This window comes from Triturus cristatus, chromosome 6 (assembly GCF_964204655.1).
Source record: "Triturus cristatus chromosome 6, aTriCri1.1, whole genome shotgun sequence".
NCBI classification, from domain to species: domain Eukaryota; kingdom Metazoa; phylum Chordata; class Amphibia; order Caudata; family Salamandridae; genus Triturus; species Triturus cristatus.
In genome coordinates, this window is record NC_140589.1 from 24282521 (window position 1) to 24296526 (window position 14006).

The window sequence follows — 14006 nt, forward strand, 5'->3', positions numbered from 1 at the left end:
GAGAAGGCTGCAGTCAATAACCTTCATATATCACGCTATTGCATCTCATCCTCCTCTGGTAACATGCTTCGCTGGGAGAAGGCTGCAGTCAGTAACCTTCATATATCACGCTATTGTCTCTCATCCTCCTCTGGTAACATGCGTCGCTGGGAGAAGGCTGCAGTCAATAACCTTCATATATCACAGTATTGTCTCTCATCCTCCTCTGGTAACATGCGTCGCTGAGAGAAGGCTGCAGTCAGTAACCTTCATATATCACGGTATTGTCTCTAGTCCTCCTCTGGTAACATGCTTCGCTGGGAGAAGGCTGCAGTCAATAACCTTCATATATCACGGTATTGTCTCTCATCCTCCTCTGGTAACATGCCTCACTGGGAGAAGGCTGCAGTCAATAACCTTCATATATCACGCTATTGTCTCTCAGCCTCCTCTGGTAACATGCCTCGCTGGGAGAAGGCTTCTGTCAATAACCTTCATATATCACGCTACTGTCTCTCATCCTCCTCTGGTAACATGCCTCACTGGGAGAAGGCTGCAGTCAATAACCTTCATACATCATGGTATTGTCTCTCCTCCTCCTCTGGTAACATGCGTCGCTGGGAGAAGGCTGCAGTCAATAACCTTCATATATCACGCTATTGTCTCTCATCCTCCTCTGGTAACATGCTTCACTGGGAGAAGGCTGCAGTCAATAACCTTCATATATCACGCTATTGCATCTCATCCTCCTCTGGTAACATGCTTCGCTGGGAGAAGGGTTCACTCAATATCCTTCATATATCACGGTATTGTCTCTCATCCTCCTCTGGTAACATGCTTCACTAGGAGAAGGCTGCAGTCAATAACCTTCATATATCACGCTATTGCATCTCATCCTCCTCTGGTAACATGCTTCGCTGGGAGAAGGCTGCAGTCAGTAACCTTCATATATCACGCTATTGTCTCTCATCCTCCTCTGGTAACATGCGTCGCTGGGAGAAGGCTGCAGTCAATAACCTTCATATATCACGCTATTGTCTCTCATCCTCCTCTGGTAACATACGTCGCTGGGAGAAGGCTGCAGTCAGTAACCTTCATATATCACGGTATTGTCTCTCATCCTCCTCTGGTAACATGCTTCGCTGGGAGAAGGCTGCAGTCAATAACTTTCATATATCACGCTATTGTCTCTCACCCTGCTCTGGTAACAAGCCTCACTGGGAGAAAGGTGCAGTCAATAACCTTCATATATCACGGTATTGTCTCTCAGCCTCCTTTGGTAATATGCCTCGCTGGGAGAAGGCCGCAGTCAATAACCTTCATATATCACGCTATTGTCTCTCATCCTCCTCTGGTAACATGCTTCGCTGGGAGAAGGCTGCAGTCAACAATAACCTTCATATATCACGGTATTGTCTCTCATCCTCCTCTGGTAACATGCCTCGGTGGGAGAAGGCTGCAGTCAATAACCTTCATATATCACGGTATTGTCTCTCATCCTCCTCTGGTAACATGCTTCGCTGGGAGAAGGCTGCAATCAATAACCTTCATATATCACTCTATTGTCTCTCATCCTCCTCTGGTAACATGCTTCGCTGGGAGAAGGCTGCAGTCAATAACCTTCATATATCACGCTATTGTCTCTCATCCTCCTCTGGTAACATGCGTTGCTGGGAGAAGGCTGCAGTCAGTAACCTTCATATATCACGGTATTGTCTCTCATCCTCCTCTGGCAACATGCTTCGATGGGAGAAAGGTGCAGTCAATAACCTTCATATATCACGGTATTGTCTCTCATCCTCCTCTGGTAACATGCCTCGCTGGGAGAAGGCTGCAGTCAATAACCTTCATATATCCCGGTATTGTCTCTCATCCTCCTCTTGTAACATGCTTCGCTGGGAGAAAGGTGCAGTCAATAACCTTCATATATCACGGCATTGTCTCTCAGCCTCCTCTGGTAACATGCTTCGATGGGAGAAGGCTGCAGTCAATAACCTTCATATATCACGCTATTGTCTCTGATCCTCCTCTGGAAACATGCTTCGCTGGGAGAAGGCTGCAGTCAGTAACCTTCATATATCACGGTATTGTCTCTCATCCTCCTCTGGTAACATGCTTCGTTGGGAGAAGGCTGCAGTCAATAACCTTAATATATCACGCTATTGTCTCTCATCCTCCCCTGGTAACAAGCCTCGCTGGGAGAAGTCTGCAGTCAATAACCTTCATATATCACAGTATTGTCTCTCATCCTCCTCTGGTAACATGCTTCGCTGGGAGAAGGCTGCAGTCAATAACCTTCATAAATCACGGTATTGTCTCTCATCCTCCTCTGGTAACATACCTCGCTGGGAGAAGGCTGCAGTCAATAACCTTCATATATCACGCTATTGCATCTCATCCGCCTCTGGTAACATGCTTCGCTTGGAGAAAGGTGCAGTCAATAACCTTCATATATCACGCTACTGTCTCTCATCCTCCTCTGGTAACATGCCTCACTGGGAGAAGGCTGCAGTCAATAACCTTCATATATCATGGTATTGTCTCTCCTCCTCCTCTGGTAACATGCGTCGCTGGGAGAAGGCTGCAGTCAATAACCTTCATATATCACGCTATTGTCTCTCATCCTCCTCTGGTAACATGCTTCGCTGGGAGAAGGCTGCAGTCAGTAACCTTCATATATCACGGTATTGTCTCTCATCCTCCTCTGGTAACATGCTTCACTGGGAGAAGGCTGCAGTCAATAACCTTCATATATCAGGCTATTGCATCTCATCCTCCTCTGGTAACATGCTTTGCTGGGAGAAGGGTTTACTCAGTATCCTTCATATATCACGGTATTGTCTCTCATCCTCCTCTGGTAACATGCTTCACTGGGAGAAGGCTGCAGTCAATAACCTTCATATATCACGCTATTGCATCTCATCCTCCTCTGGTAACATGCTTCGCTGGGAGAAGGCTGCAGTCAGTAACCTTCATATATCACGCTATTGTCTCTCATCCTCCTCTGGTAACATGCGTCGCTGGGAGAAGGCTGCAGTCAATAACCTTCATATATCACAGTATTGTCTCTCATCCTCCTCTGGTAACATGCGTCGCTGAGAGAAGGCTGCAGCCAGTAACCTTCATATATCACGGTATTGTCTCTCATCCTCCTCTGGTAACATGCTTCGCTGGGAGAACGCTGCAGTCAATAACCTTCATATATCACGATATTGTCTCTCATCATCCTCTGGTAACATGCCTCACTGGGAGAAGGCTGCAGTCAATAACCTTCATATATCACGCTATTGTCTCTCAGCCTCCTCTGGTAACATGCCTCGCTGGGAGAAGGCTTCTGTCAATAACCTTCATATATCACGCTACTGTCTCTCATCCTCCTCTGGTAACATGCCTCACTGGGAGAAGGCTGCAGTCAATAACCTTCATATATCATGGTATTGTCTCTCCTCCTCCTCTGGTAACATGCGTCGCTGGGAGAAGGCTGCAGTCAATAACCTTCATATATCACGCTATTGTCTCTCATCCTCCTCTGGTAACATGCTTCGCTGGGAGAAGGCTGCAGTCAGTAACCTTCATATATCACGGTATTGTCTCTCATCCTCCTCTGGTAACATGCTTCGCTGGGAGAAGGCTGCAGTCAATAACCTTCATATATCACGGTATTGTCTCTCATCCTCCTCTGGTAACATACCTCGCTGGGAGAAGGCTGCAGTCAATAACCTTCATATATCACGCTATTGCATCTTATCCGCCTCTGGTAACATGCTTCGCTGAGAGAAAGGTGCAGTCAATAACCTTCATATATCACGCTACTGTCTCTCATCCTCCTCTGGTAACATGCCTCACTGGGAGAAGGCTGCAGTCAATAACCTTCATATATCATTGTATTGTCTCTCCTCCTCCTCCTCTAGTAACATGCGTCGCTGGGAGAAGGCTGCAGTCAATAACCTTCATATATCACGCTATTGCATCTCATCCTCCTCTGGTAACATGCTTTGCTGGGAGAAGGGTTCACTCAGTATCCTTCATATATCACTGTATTGTCTCTCATCCTCCTCTGGTAACATGCTTCACTGGGAGAAGGCTGCAGTCAATAACCTTCATATATCACGCTATTGCATCTCATCCTCCTCTGGTAACATGCTTCGCTGGGAGAAGGCTGCAGTCAGTAACCTTCATATATCACGCTATTGTCTCTCATCCTCCTCTGGTAACATGCGTCGCTGGGAGAAGGCTGCAGTCAATAACCTTCATATATCACAGTATTGTCTCTCATCCTCCTCTGGTAACATGCGTCGCTGAGAGAAGGCTGCAGTCAGTAACCTTCATATATCACGGTATTGTCTCTCATCCTCCTCTGGTAACATGCTTCGCTGGGAGAAGGCTGCAGTCAATAACCTTCATATATCACGGTATTGTCTCTCATCCTCCTCTGGTAACATGCTTCGCTGGGAGAAAGGTGCAGTCAGTAACCTTCATATATCACGCTATTGTCTCTCATCCTCCTCTGGTAACATGCTTCGCTGGGAGAAGGCTGCAGTCAACAATAACCTTCATATATCACGGTATTGTCTCTCATCCTCCTCTGGTAACATGCCTCGGTGGGAGAAGGCTGCAGTCAATAACCTTCATATATCACGGTATTGTCTCTCATCCTCCTCTGGTAACATGCTTCGCTGGGAGAAGGCTGCAGTCAATAACCTTCATATATCACTCTATTGTCTCTCATCCTCCTCTGGTAACATGCTTCGATGGGAGAAGGCTGCAGTCAATAACCTTCATATATCACGCTATTGTCTCTCAGCCTCCTCTGGTAACATGCGTCGCTGGAAGAAGGCTGCAGTCAATAACCTTCATATATCACGCTATTGTCTCTCATCCTCCTCTGGTAACATGTGTCGCTGGGAGAAGGCTGCAGTCAGTAACCTTCATATATCACGGTATTGTCTCTCATCCTCCTCTGGTAACATGCTTCGATGGGAGAAAGGTGCAGTCAATAACCTTCATATCTCACGCTATTGTCTCTCATCCTCCTCTGGTAACATGCCTCGGTGGGAGAAGGCTGCAGTCAATAACCTTCATATATCACAGTATTGTCTCTGCCTCTTCTGGTAACATGCCTCACTTGGAGAAGAGTGCGGTCAGTACCCTTCATACATCATTAGAATGTCTCTCTCTCGGCCTCCTCTAGTAACATGCCTCGCCGGAAGAAGTCTGCTGTCAATAACCTTCATATATCATGGTATTGTCTCTCGCTCAGCCTCCTCTTATAACATACCTCGCCGGGAGAAGGCCGCAGTCAATAACCTTCATATATCATGGTATTGTCTCTCGCTCAGCCTCCTCTAGTAATATGCCTCTCCGGGAGAAGACCGCAGTCAATAACCTTCATATATCACGCTATTGTCTCTGATCCTCCTCTAGAAACATGCTTCGCTGGGAAAAGGCTGCAGTCAATAACCTTCATATATCACGGTATTGTCTCTCAGCCTCTTCTGGTAACATGCCTCGCTGGAAGAAGTCTGCTGTCAATAACCTTCATATATCACGGTATTCTCTCTCTCTCAGTCTCCTCTGGTAACATGCTTACCCAGGAGAAGGGTGTGGTCGATAACCTTCATATATCATGGTATTGTCTCTCTCCCAGCCTCCCCTCGTTTCACCCTCATTGGCAGAGGCTGGTTCACCCCCTCTGGCAGGGGCTGGTTTCACCCTCACTGGCAGGGGCTGGTTCACTCTCCCTGGCAGGGGCTGGTTAACTCTCACTGGCAGGGGCTGGTTTGCCCTCATTGATAGGAACTGGTTCACCCTCACTGGCAGGGGCTGGTTTCACCCTCCTGGCAGGGGCTGGTTTCACCCTCCTGGCAGGGGCTGGTTTCACCCTCACTGGCGGGTCTGGTTTCACCCTCTCTGACAGGGGCTGGTTCACCCTCACTGGTAGGGGCTGGTTTCACTCTCACTGGCAGGGGCTGGTTTCACCCTTACTTGCAAGGGCTGGTTTCACCCTCACTGGCAGGGGCTAGTTCACCCTCACTGGCAGGGGCTGGTTCACCCTCACTGGCAGGGGCTGGTTTCACCCTCACTGGCAGGGGCTGGTTCATTCTCACTGGCAGTGGCTGGTTCATCCTCATTGGCAGAGGCTGGTTCACCCCCTCTGGCAGGGGCTGGTTTCACCCTCACTGGCAGGGGCTGGTTCACTCTCCCTGGCAGGGGCTGGTTAACTCTCACTGGCAGGGGCTGGTTTGCCCTCATTGATAGGAACTGGTTCACCCTCACTGGCAGGGGCTGGTTTCACCCTCCTGGCAGGGGCTGGTTTCACCCTCACTGGCGGGTCTGGTTTCACCCTCTCTGGCAGGGGCTGGTTCACTCTCACTGGCAGGGGCTGGTTTCACCCTCACTGGCAAGGGCGGGTTTCACCCTCACTGGCAGGGGCTGGTTTCACCCTCATTGGCAGTGGCTGGTTCACCCTCACTGGCAGGGGCTGGCTCACCCTCATTGGCAGGGGCTGGTTCACCCTCATCGGCAGGGGCTGGTTTCACCCTCACTGGCAAGGGCCTGTTCACCCTCACTGGCAGGGGCTGGTTTCACCCTCACTGGCAGGGGCTGGTTTCACCCTTACTTGCAAGGGCTGGTTTCACCCTCACTGGCAGGGGCTGGTTCACCCTCACTGGCAGGGGCTGGTTCACCCTCACTGGCAGGGGCTGGTTTCACCCTCACTGGCAGGGGCTGGTTCATTCTCACTGGCAGTGGCTGGTTCATCCTCATTGGCAGAGGCTGGTTCACCCCCTCTGGCAGGGGCTGGTTTCACCCTCACTGGCAGCTGCTGGTTCACTCTCCCTGGCAGGGGCTGGTTAACTCTCACTGGCAGGGGCTTGTTTGCCCTCATTGATAGGAACTGGTTCACCCTCACTGGCAGGGGCTGGTTTCACCCTCCTGGCAGGGGCTGGTTTCACCCTCACTGGCGGGTCTGGTTTCACCCTCTCTGGCAGGGGCTGGTTCACTCTCACTGGCAGGGGCTGGTTTCACCCTCACTGGCAAGGGCGAGTTTCACCCTCACTGGCAGGGGCTGGTTTCACCCTCATTGGCAGTGGCTGGTTCACCCTCACTGGCAGGGGCTGGCTCACCCTCATTGGCAGGGGCTGGTTCACCCTCATCGGCAGGGGCTGGTTTCACCCTCACTGGCAAGGGCCTGTTCACCCTCACTGGCAGGGGCTGGTTTCACCCTCACTGGCAGGGGCTGGTTTCACCCTCACTGGCAGGGGCTGGTTTTACCCTCACTGGCAGGGGCTGGTTCACTCTCACTGGCAGGGGCTGGTTCACCTTCATTCGCAGGGACTGGTTCACCCTCACTGGCAGGGGCTGGTTTCACCCTCCTGGCAGGGGCTGGTGTCACTCTCACTGGCAGGTCTGGTTTCACCCTCCTGGCAGGGGCTGGTTTCGCCCTCCCTGGCAGGGGCTGGTTTCACCCTCACTGGCGGGTCTGGTTTCACCCTCCTGGCAGGGGCTGGTTTCACCCTCCCTGGCAGGGGCTGATTTCACCCTCCCTGGCGGGGGCTGGTTTCACCCTCCTGGCAGGGGCTGGAATGCCGTCACTGGCAGGGGCTGGTTACACCCTCACTGGCAGGGGCTGGTTTCACCCTCCTGGCAGGGGCTGGTTTCACCCTCCTGGCAGGGGCTGGAATACCGTCACTGGCAGGGGCTGGTTCACTCTCACTGGCGGGTCTGGTTTCACCCTCCTGGCAGGGGCTGGTTTCACCCTCCCTGGCAGGGGCTGATTTCACCCTTACTGGCAGGGGCTGGAATACCGTCACTGGCAGGGGCTGGTTCACTCTCACTGGCAGGGGCTGGTTTCACCCTCACTGGCTGGTTTCACCCTCACTGGCAGGGGCTGGTTTCACCCTCCTGGCAGGGGCTGGTTTCACCCTCCTGGCAGGGGCTGGTTTCACCCTCCTGGCAGGGGCTGGAATGCCGTCACTGGCAGGGGCTGGTTACACCCTCACTGGCTGGTTTCACCCTCACTGGCAGGGGCTGGTTTCACCCTCACTGGCTGGTTTCACCCTCACTGGCAGGGGCTGGTTATGTGTCCTGAATGATTGTATTTGTGTTTGTGTAGCGCCTTCTGTCACTCGCCTTACCAGACGAATCAGGGGCCCCTCCGTACTCTGAGTCCTGACTAGCCTGCCCTGGGGCCACGCCGCGCGCGCACAATGACGCCTTCTAATCTGCATCTGGAATGCACCGCCAGGAGTCTTGTGATCCGAGCCCAGCACGACTTCTGTCCAGGGCCTGGACCTCAACTAATGAATTACCTCGTGGACTGAGCTACTTAAACATCCCCCAGCGCGGGGCACTGCCCATCTCCTTCATTCTGGACCACCCTCCACACCGGGCATCGCAGGCTCCCAGAGGGTTGAGTGGATGGACTCTGGACCCGGAAGCAGCACCCACCAGGACCATCCCTTAGCATCCCAGGGCGTTGAGAGGATGGACTCTGGACCCCGGCTCAGTACCTCAGTCCCCTGCTCAGCCTCTTCAGGAACCCCAGACCTCTGCTGAGACCCCGGGTCTCTGCTCATCCTCAACTGGGACCCCAGACCTTTTTTGAGACCCCGGGTCTCTGCTCAGCCTCCACAGACCTCTTCTGAGACCCCCTGGGTGTCTGCTCAGCCCCCTCTGGGACCCCAGACCTCCCCTGAGACCCCGGGTCTCTTCTCAGCCTCCTCTGGTCCCCCAGACCTCTTCTGAGACCCCGGGTCTCTGCTCAGCCTCCTCTGGGACCCCAGACCTCTTCTGAGACCCTCTCTCTGCTCAGCCTCCTCTGGGACCCCAGACCTCTTTTCAGACCCCGGGTCTCTGCTCAGCCTCCTCTGGGACCCCAGACCTCTTTTCAGACCCCGGGTCTCTGCTCAGCCTCCTCTGGGACCCCATACCTCTTCTGGGACCCTGGGTGTCTGCTTAGCATCCTCAGACCTCTTCTGAGACCCCTGGTCTCTGCTCAGCCTTCTCTAGGACCCCAGACATCTTCTGGGACCCTGGGTGTCTGCTCATTCATCTCTGAGACCCCAGACCTCTTCTGATACCCCGGGTATCTGCTCAGCCTCCTCTGGGACCTGGGTGTCTGCTCATCCTTCTCTGAGACCCCAGACCTCTTCTCAGACCCTTGGTCTCTGCTCAGCCTCCTCTGGGACCCCAGACCTCTTCTGGGATCCTGGGTGTCTGCTCAGCCTCCTCAGACCTCTACTGAGACCCTGGGTCTCTGCTGAGCCTCCTCTGGGACCCTGGGTGTCTTCACATCCTTCTCTGAGACCCCAGACCTCTTCTGAGACCCCAGGTCTCTGCTCAGCCTCCTCTGGGACCCCAGACCTCTTCCCAGTCCCTCTATCTGGTAAGACATCCCTGGAGTCCCTCAGACTCTTGGTATCCTGCAGTCTCCCTTGGGTCCCTGGCTCTGCACTCTGTCTCCTCCCAATCCAAAGACCTCAGCAGCACCCAGGGGTCCTCTGTGCACCTGGTGTGGGGTCTCAGAACTCTCAGGATGAAGTTTGAGGATCTCTTCTCGGAGGTGGGTGGTTTTGGCCCCTTTCAGATCCGGGTCCTTCTACTGATTTGCATCCCCCGGATCATCACGCCCTGGCAGTTCCTGCTGCACAACTTCCTGGCGGCGGTGCCCCCCCACCACTGCGCCCTCCAGGACCAGGGTGGATTTGGGAACCTCACAGAGGAGGATCTGCTGCTCATCAGCATCCCCAGGGAGCCTGATGGCACCTTCAGCTCCTGCAAGATGTACAGAGAGCCACAGTGGCACCTGCTGGAGAACTCTCTCTGGGGACCACCCAACACCTCCACCTGGGGACCACTCGGTGCCTCCACCTGGGAACCACCCAACACCGCCTCCCTGCAGAGCTGCCAGCATGGGTGGACCTACGACCACTCCCAGTTCACCTCTACCATCGCCACCCAGGTAAGGGCACTCAGCTCACCCTCTGAACCACCCTTGCAGGATGTCCCCTCTGGAGTGTCGCACTTTATGGGCAGTTGGGTGGTCTTTGTGGAGTTGGAGAATAAAGTCCCTCCAACCAGCGCACAGAGAGAGGTTTTACTGAGTATGAATGAAGACTTCCCTCTGTAGCTTGAGGTCTCGGGGACACCTGTGGAGGTTCATTCACAGCCAGTGCTTCCGGTGTGCAGTGCATACTTCCTTATTTGCAGCTAGTGGTTGCGGTGTGCAGTGCATGCTTCCTTATTTGCAGTCAGTGCTTCCGGTGTGCAGTGGGTGCTTCCTTATTTGCAGCCAGTACTTCCGGTGTGCAGTGGGTGCTTCCTTATTTGCAGCCAGTGATTCCAGTGTGCAGTGGGTGCTTCCTTATTTGCAGCCAGTGCTTCCGATGTGCAGTGCACGCTTCCTTATTTACAGCCAGTGCTTCCGGTGTGCAGTGGGTGCTTCCTTATTTGCAGCCAGTACTTCCGGTGTGCAGTGAGTGCTTCCTTATCTGCAGCCAGTGCTTCCGGTGTGCAGTGGGTGCTTCCTTATTTGCAGCCAGTGCTTCCGGTGTGCAGTGCACGCTTCTTTATTTACAGCCAGTGCTTCCGGTGTGCAGTGCATACTTCCTTATTTGCAGCTAGTGCTTCCGGTGTGCAGTGCGTGCTTCCTTAATTGCAGCTAGTGCTTCTGGTGTGCAGTGCGTGCTTCCTTATTTGCAGCCATTGCTTCTGGTGTGCAGTACATGCTTCCTTATTTGCAGCCAGTGCTTCCGGTGTGCAGTGCACGCTTCCTTATTTGCAGCCAGTGCTTCCGGCGTGTGAAGTGCACGCTTCCTTATCTGCAGCCAGTGCTTCCCGTGTGCAGTGCGCGCTTCCTTATCTGCAGCCAGTGCTTCCGGTGTGCAGTGCATACGTCCTTATCTGCAGCCAGTGCTTCCTGTGTGCAGTGCGTGCCTCCTTATTCACAGCCAGTGCCTCCGGTGTGCAGTGAACGCTTCCTTACCTGCTGCCAGTGTTTCCGGTGTGCAGTGCGCGCTTCCTTATCTGCAGCCAGGTCTTCCGGTGTGCAGTGCACGCTTGCTTATCTGGAGTCAGTGCTTCCCGTGTGCAGTGCACGCTTCCTTATCTCCAGCTAGTGCTTCCGGTGTGCAGTGCACGCGTACCTATTTGCAGCTAGTGCTTCCGGTGTGCAGTGCATGCTTCCTTCTCTGCAGCCAGTGCTTCCGGTGTGCAGTGCACGCTTCCTTATCTGCAGCCAGTGCTTCCCGTGTGCAGTGCACGCTTCCTTATCTGCAGCTTGTGCTTCCGAAATGCAGTGCACGCTTCCTTATTTGCAGCCAGTGCTTCCGGTGTGCAGTGTACGCTTCCTTATCTGCAACCAGTGCTTCCCATGTGCAGTGCAGGCTTCCTTATCTGCAGCCAGTGCTTCTGGTGTGCAGTGCATGCTTCCTTATCTGCAGCCAGTGCTTCCGGTATGCAGTGCACGTTTCCTTATTTGCAGCTAGTGCTTCCGGTGTGTAGTCCACGCTTCCTTATTTGCAGCCTGTGCTTCCGGTGTGCAGTGCACGCTTCCTTATTTGCAGCCAGTGCTTCCAGTGTGCAGTGCATGCTTCCTTATCTGCAGCCAGTGCTTCCGGTGGGCAGTGCACGCTTACTATCTGCAGCCAGTGCTTCTGGTGTGCAGTACACGCTTACTTATCTGCAGCTAGTGCTTCCGGTGTGCAGTGCACGCTTCCTTATCTCCAGCTAGTGCTTCCGGTGTGCAGAGCACGCTTGCTTATCTGCAGCCAGTGCTTCCGGTGAGCAGTGCACGCTTCCTTATCTGCAGCTAGTGCTTCCGGTGTGCAGTGCACGCTTCCTTATCTCCAGCTAGTGCTTCCGGTGTGCAGAGCACGCTTGCTTATCTGCAGCCAGTGCTTCCGGTGAGCAGTGCACGCTTCCTTATCTGCAGCTAGTGCTTCCGGTGTGCAGTGCACGCTTCCTTATTTGCAGCTAGTACTTCCGGTGTGCAGTGCACGCTTCCTTATTTGCAGCTAGTGCTTCCGGTATGCAGTCCACGCTTCCTTATTTGCAGCCATGGGTTCTTGTGCAGGGAGATGTTTTCTTGTGGACGTTACAATGTCTGCGGCAAGAACTTTTGTGTGTGGGGTGGGGGGAAGGTTCCTCCATACAGATTGAGGTTCCTGTGTATAGTAGAGGTCCCCTCTTTACAATTGAAAGTTCCTATACACAGAGGTTTTCTTGTGTGTAGGGAAAGTTTCCGTGTGTGCAGGGAGGGCAGGTCACTTTGTACAGACCGAGGTTCCTTTGTTATACAGAGGTTCCTGCAGTGACTTTAGGCCACAGGTTTACAGCCCAGTCGGTGCCTACCTCCGACGGTGGATGGTGGGTGTGCTGCTGCGGTCTGCAGTGTCCCCAGGCCTCAGATTCAAAGTCCTGTTGGTGCCTACCTCTGACCTGGTTCTCTGGCTCGACAGCGGCTCTGCTGACCTGGTTTTCTGGCTCTAAAGCAGCTCTGCTGACCTGGTTCTCTAGCTCTAGAGCGGCTCTGCTGACCTGGTTGTCTGGCTCTAGAGCGGCTCTGCTGACCTGGTTCGCTGGCTCTATAGCAGCTCTGCTGACCTAGTTCTCTGGCTCTACAGCAGCTCTGCTGACCTGGTTCTCTGGCTCTACAACAGCTCTGCTGACCTGGTTCTGTGGCTCTAAAGCAGCTCTGCTGACCTGGTTATCTGACTGTACAGCGGCTCTGCTGACCTGGTTCTCTGGCTCTACAGCATCTCTGCTGACCTGGTTCTCTGGCTCTACAGCGGCTCTGCTGACCTTGTTCTCTGGCTCTACAACGGCTCTGTTTACCTGGTTCTCTGGCTCTACAACGGCTCTGCTGACCTGGTTCTCTGGCTCTAGAGCAGCTCTGCTGACCTGGTTCTCTGGCTCTAAAGCAGCTCTGCTGACCTGGTTCTCTGGCTCTAAAGCAACTCTGCTGACCTAGTTCTCTGGCTCTAGAGCAGCTCTGCTGACCTGGTTCTCTGGCTCTACAACGGCTCTGTTTACCTGGTTCTCTGGCTCTACAACGGCTCTGCTGACCTGGTTCTCTGGCTCTAGAGCAGCTCTGCTGACCTGGTTCTCTGGCTCTAAAGCAGGTCTGCTGACCTGGTTCTCTGGCTCTAAAGCAGCTCTGCTGACCTGGTTCTCTGGCTCTACAACGGCTCTGCTGACCTGGTTCTCTGGCTCTAGAGCAGCTCTGCTGACCTGGTTCTCTGGCTCTAAAGCAGGTCTGCTGACCTTGTTCTCTGGCTCTAAAGCAGCTCTGCTGACCTGGTTCTCTGGCTCTAAAGCAGCTCTGCTGACCTAGTTCTCTGGCTCTAAAGCGGCTCTGCTGACCTGGTTCTCTGGCTTTACAACGGCTCTGTTTACCTGGTTCTCTGGCTCTGCTGACCTGGTTCTCTGGCTCTAGAGCGGTTCTGCTGACTTGGTTCTCTGGCTCTAAAGCAGGTCTGCTGACCTGGTTCTCTGGCTCTAAAGCAGCTCTGCTGACCTGGTTCTCTGGCTCTACAACGGCTCTGCTGACCTGGTTCTCTGGCTCTAGAGCAGCTCTGCTGACCTGGTTCTCTGGCTCTAAAGCAGGTCTGCTGACCTTGTTCTCTGGCTCTAAAGCAGCTCTGCTGACCTGGTTCTCTGGCTCTAAAGCAGCTCTGCTGACCTAGTTCTCTGGCTCTAAAGCGGCTCTGCTGACCTGGTTCTCTGGCTTTACAACGGCTCTGTTTACCTGGTTCTCTGGCTCTGCTGACCTGGTTCTCTGGCTCTAGAGCGGTTCTGCTGACTTGGTTCTCTGGCTCTAGAGCGGCTCTGCTGACCTGGTTCTCTGGCTCTACAGCAACTCTGCTGACCTGGTTCTTTGGCTCTAGAGCAGCTCTGCTAACCTGGTTCTCTGGCTCTACAACGGCTTTGCTAGCCTGGTTCTCTGGCTCTACAGCAGCTCTGCTGACCTGGTTCTCTGGCTCTACAACAGCTCTGCTGACCGGTTTCTCTGGCTCTAAAGCAGCTTT

The 14006-nt window shown here is 53.6% G+C and overlaps 1 protein-coding gene across 1 annotated transcript in view; it reads left to right on the forward strand.

Annotated features, from left to right (window-relative positions):
• Positions 1–8352: 8352 nt before the first annotated feature.
• Positions 8353–14006, forward strand: part of LOC146813667 (solute carrier family 22 member 7-like) — a 226094-nt gene continuing 220440 nt past the window's right edge. The window contains exon 1 of the mRNA XM_085610164.1: positions 8353–9940. Within this exon, the coding sequence (XP_085466290.1) occupies positions 9515–9940 (426 nt within the window). The 5' untranslated portion in view covers positions 8353–9514. The remainder of the gene's footprint in view (positions 9941–14006) is intronic.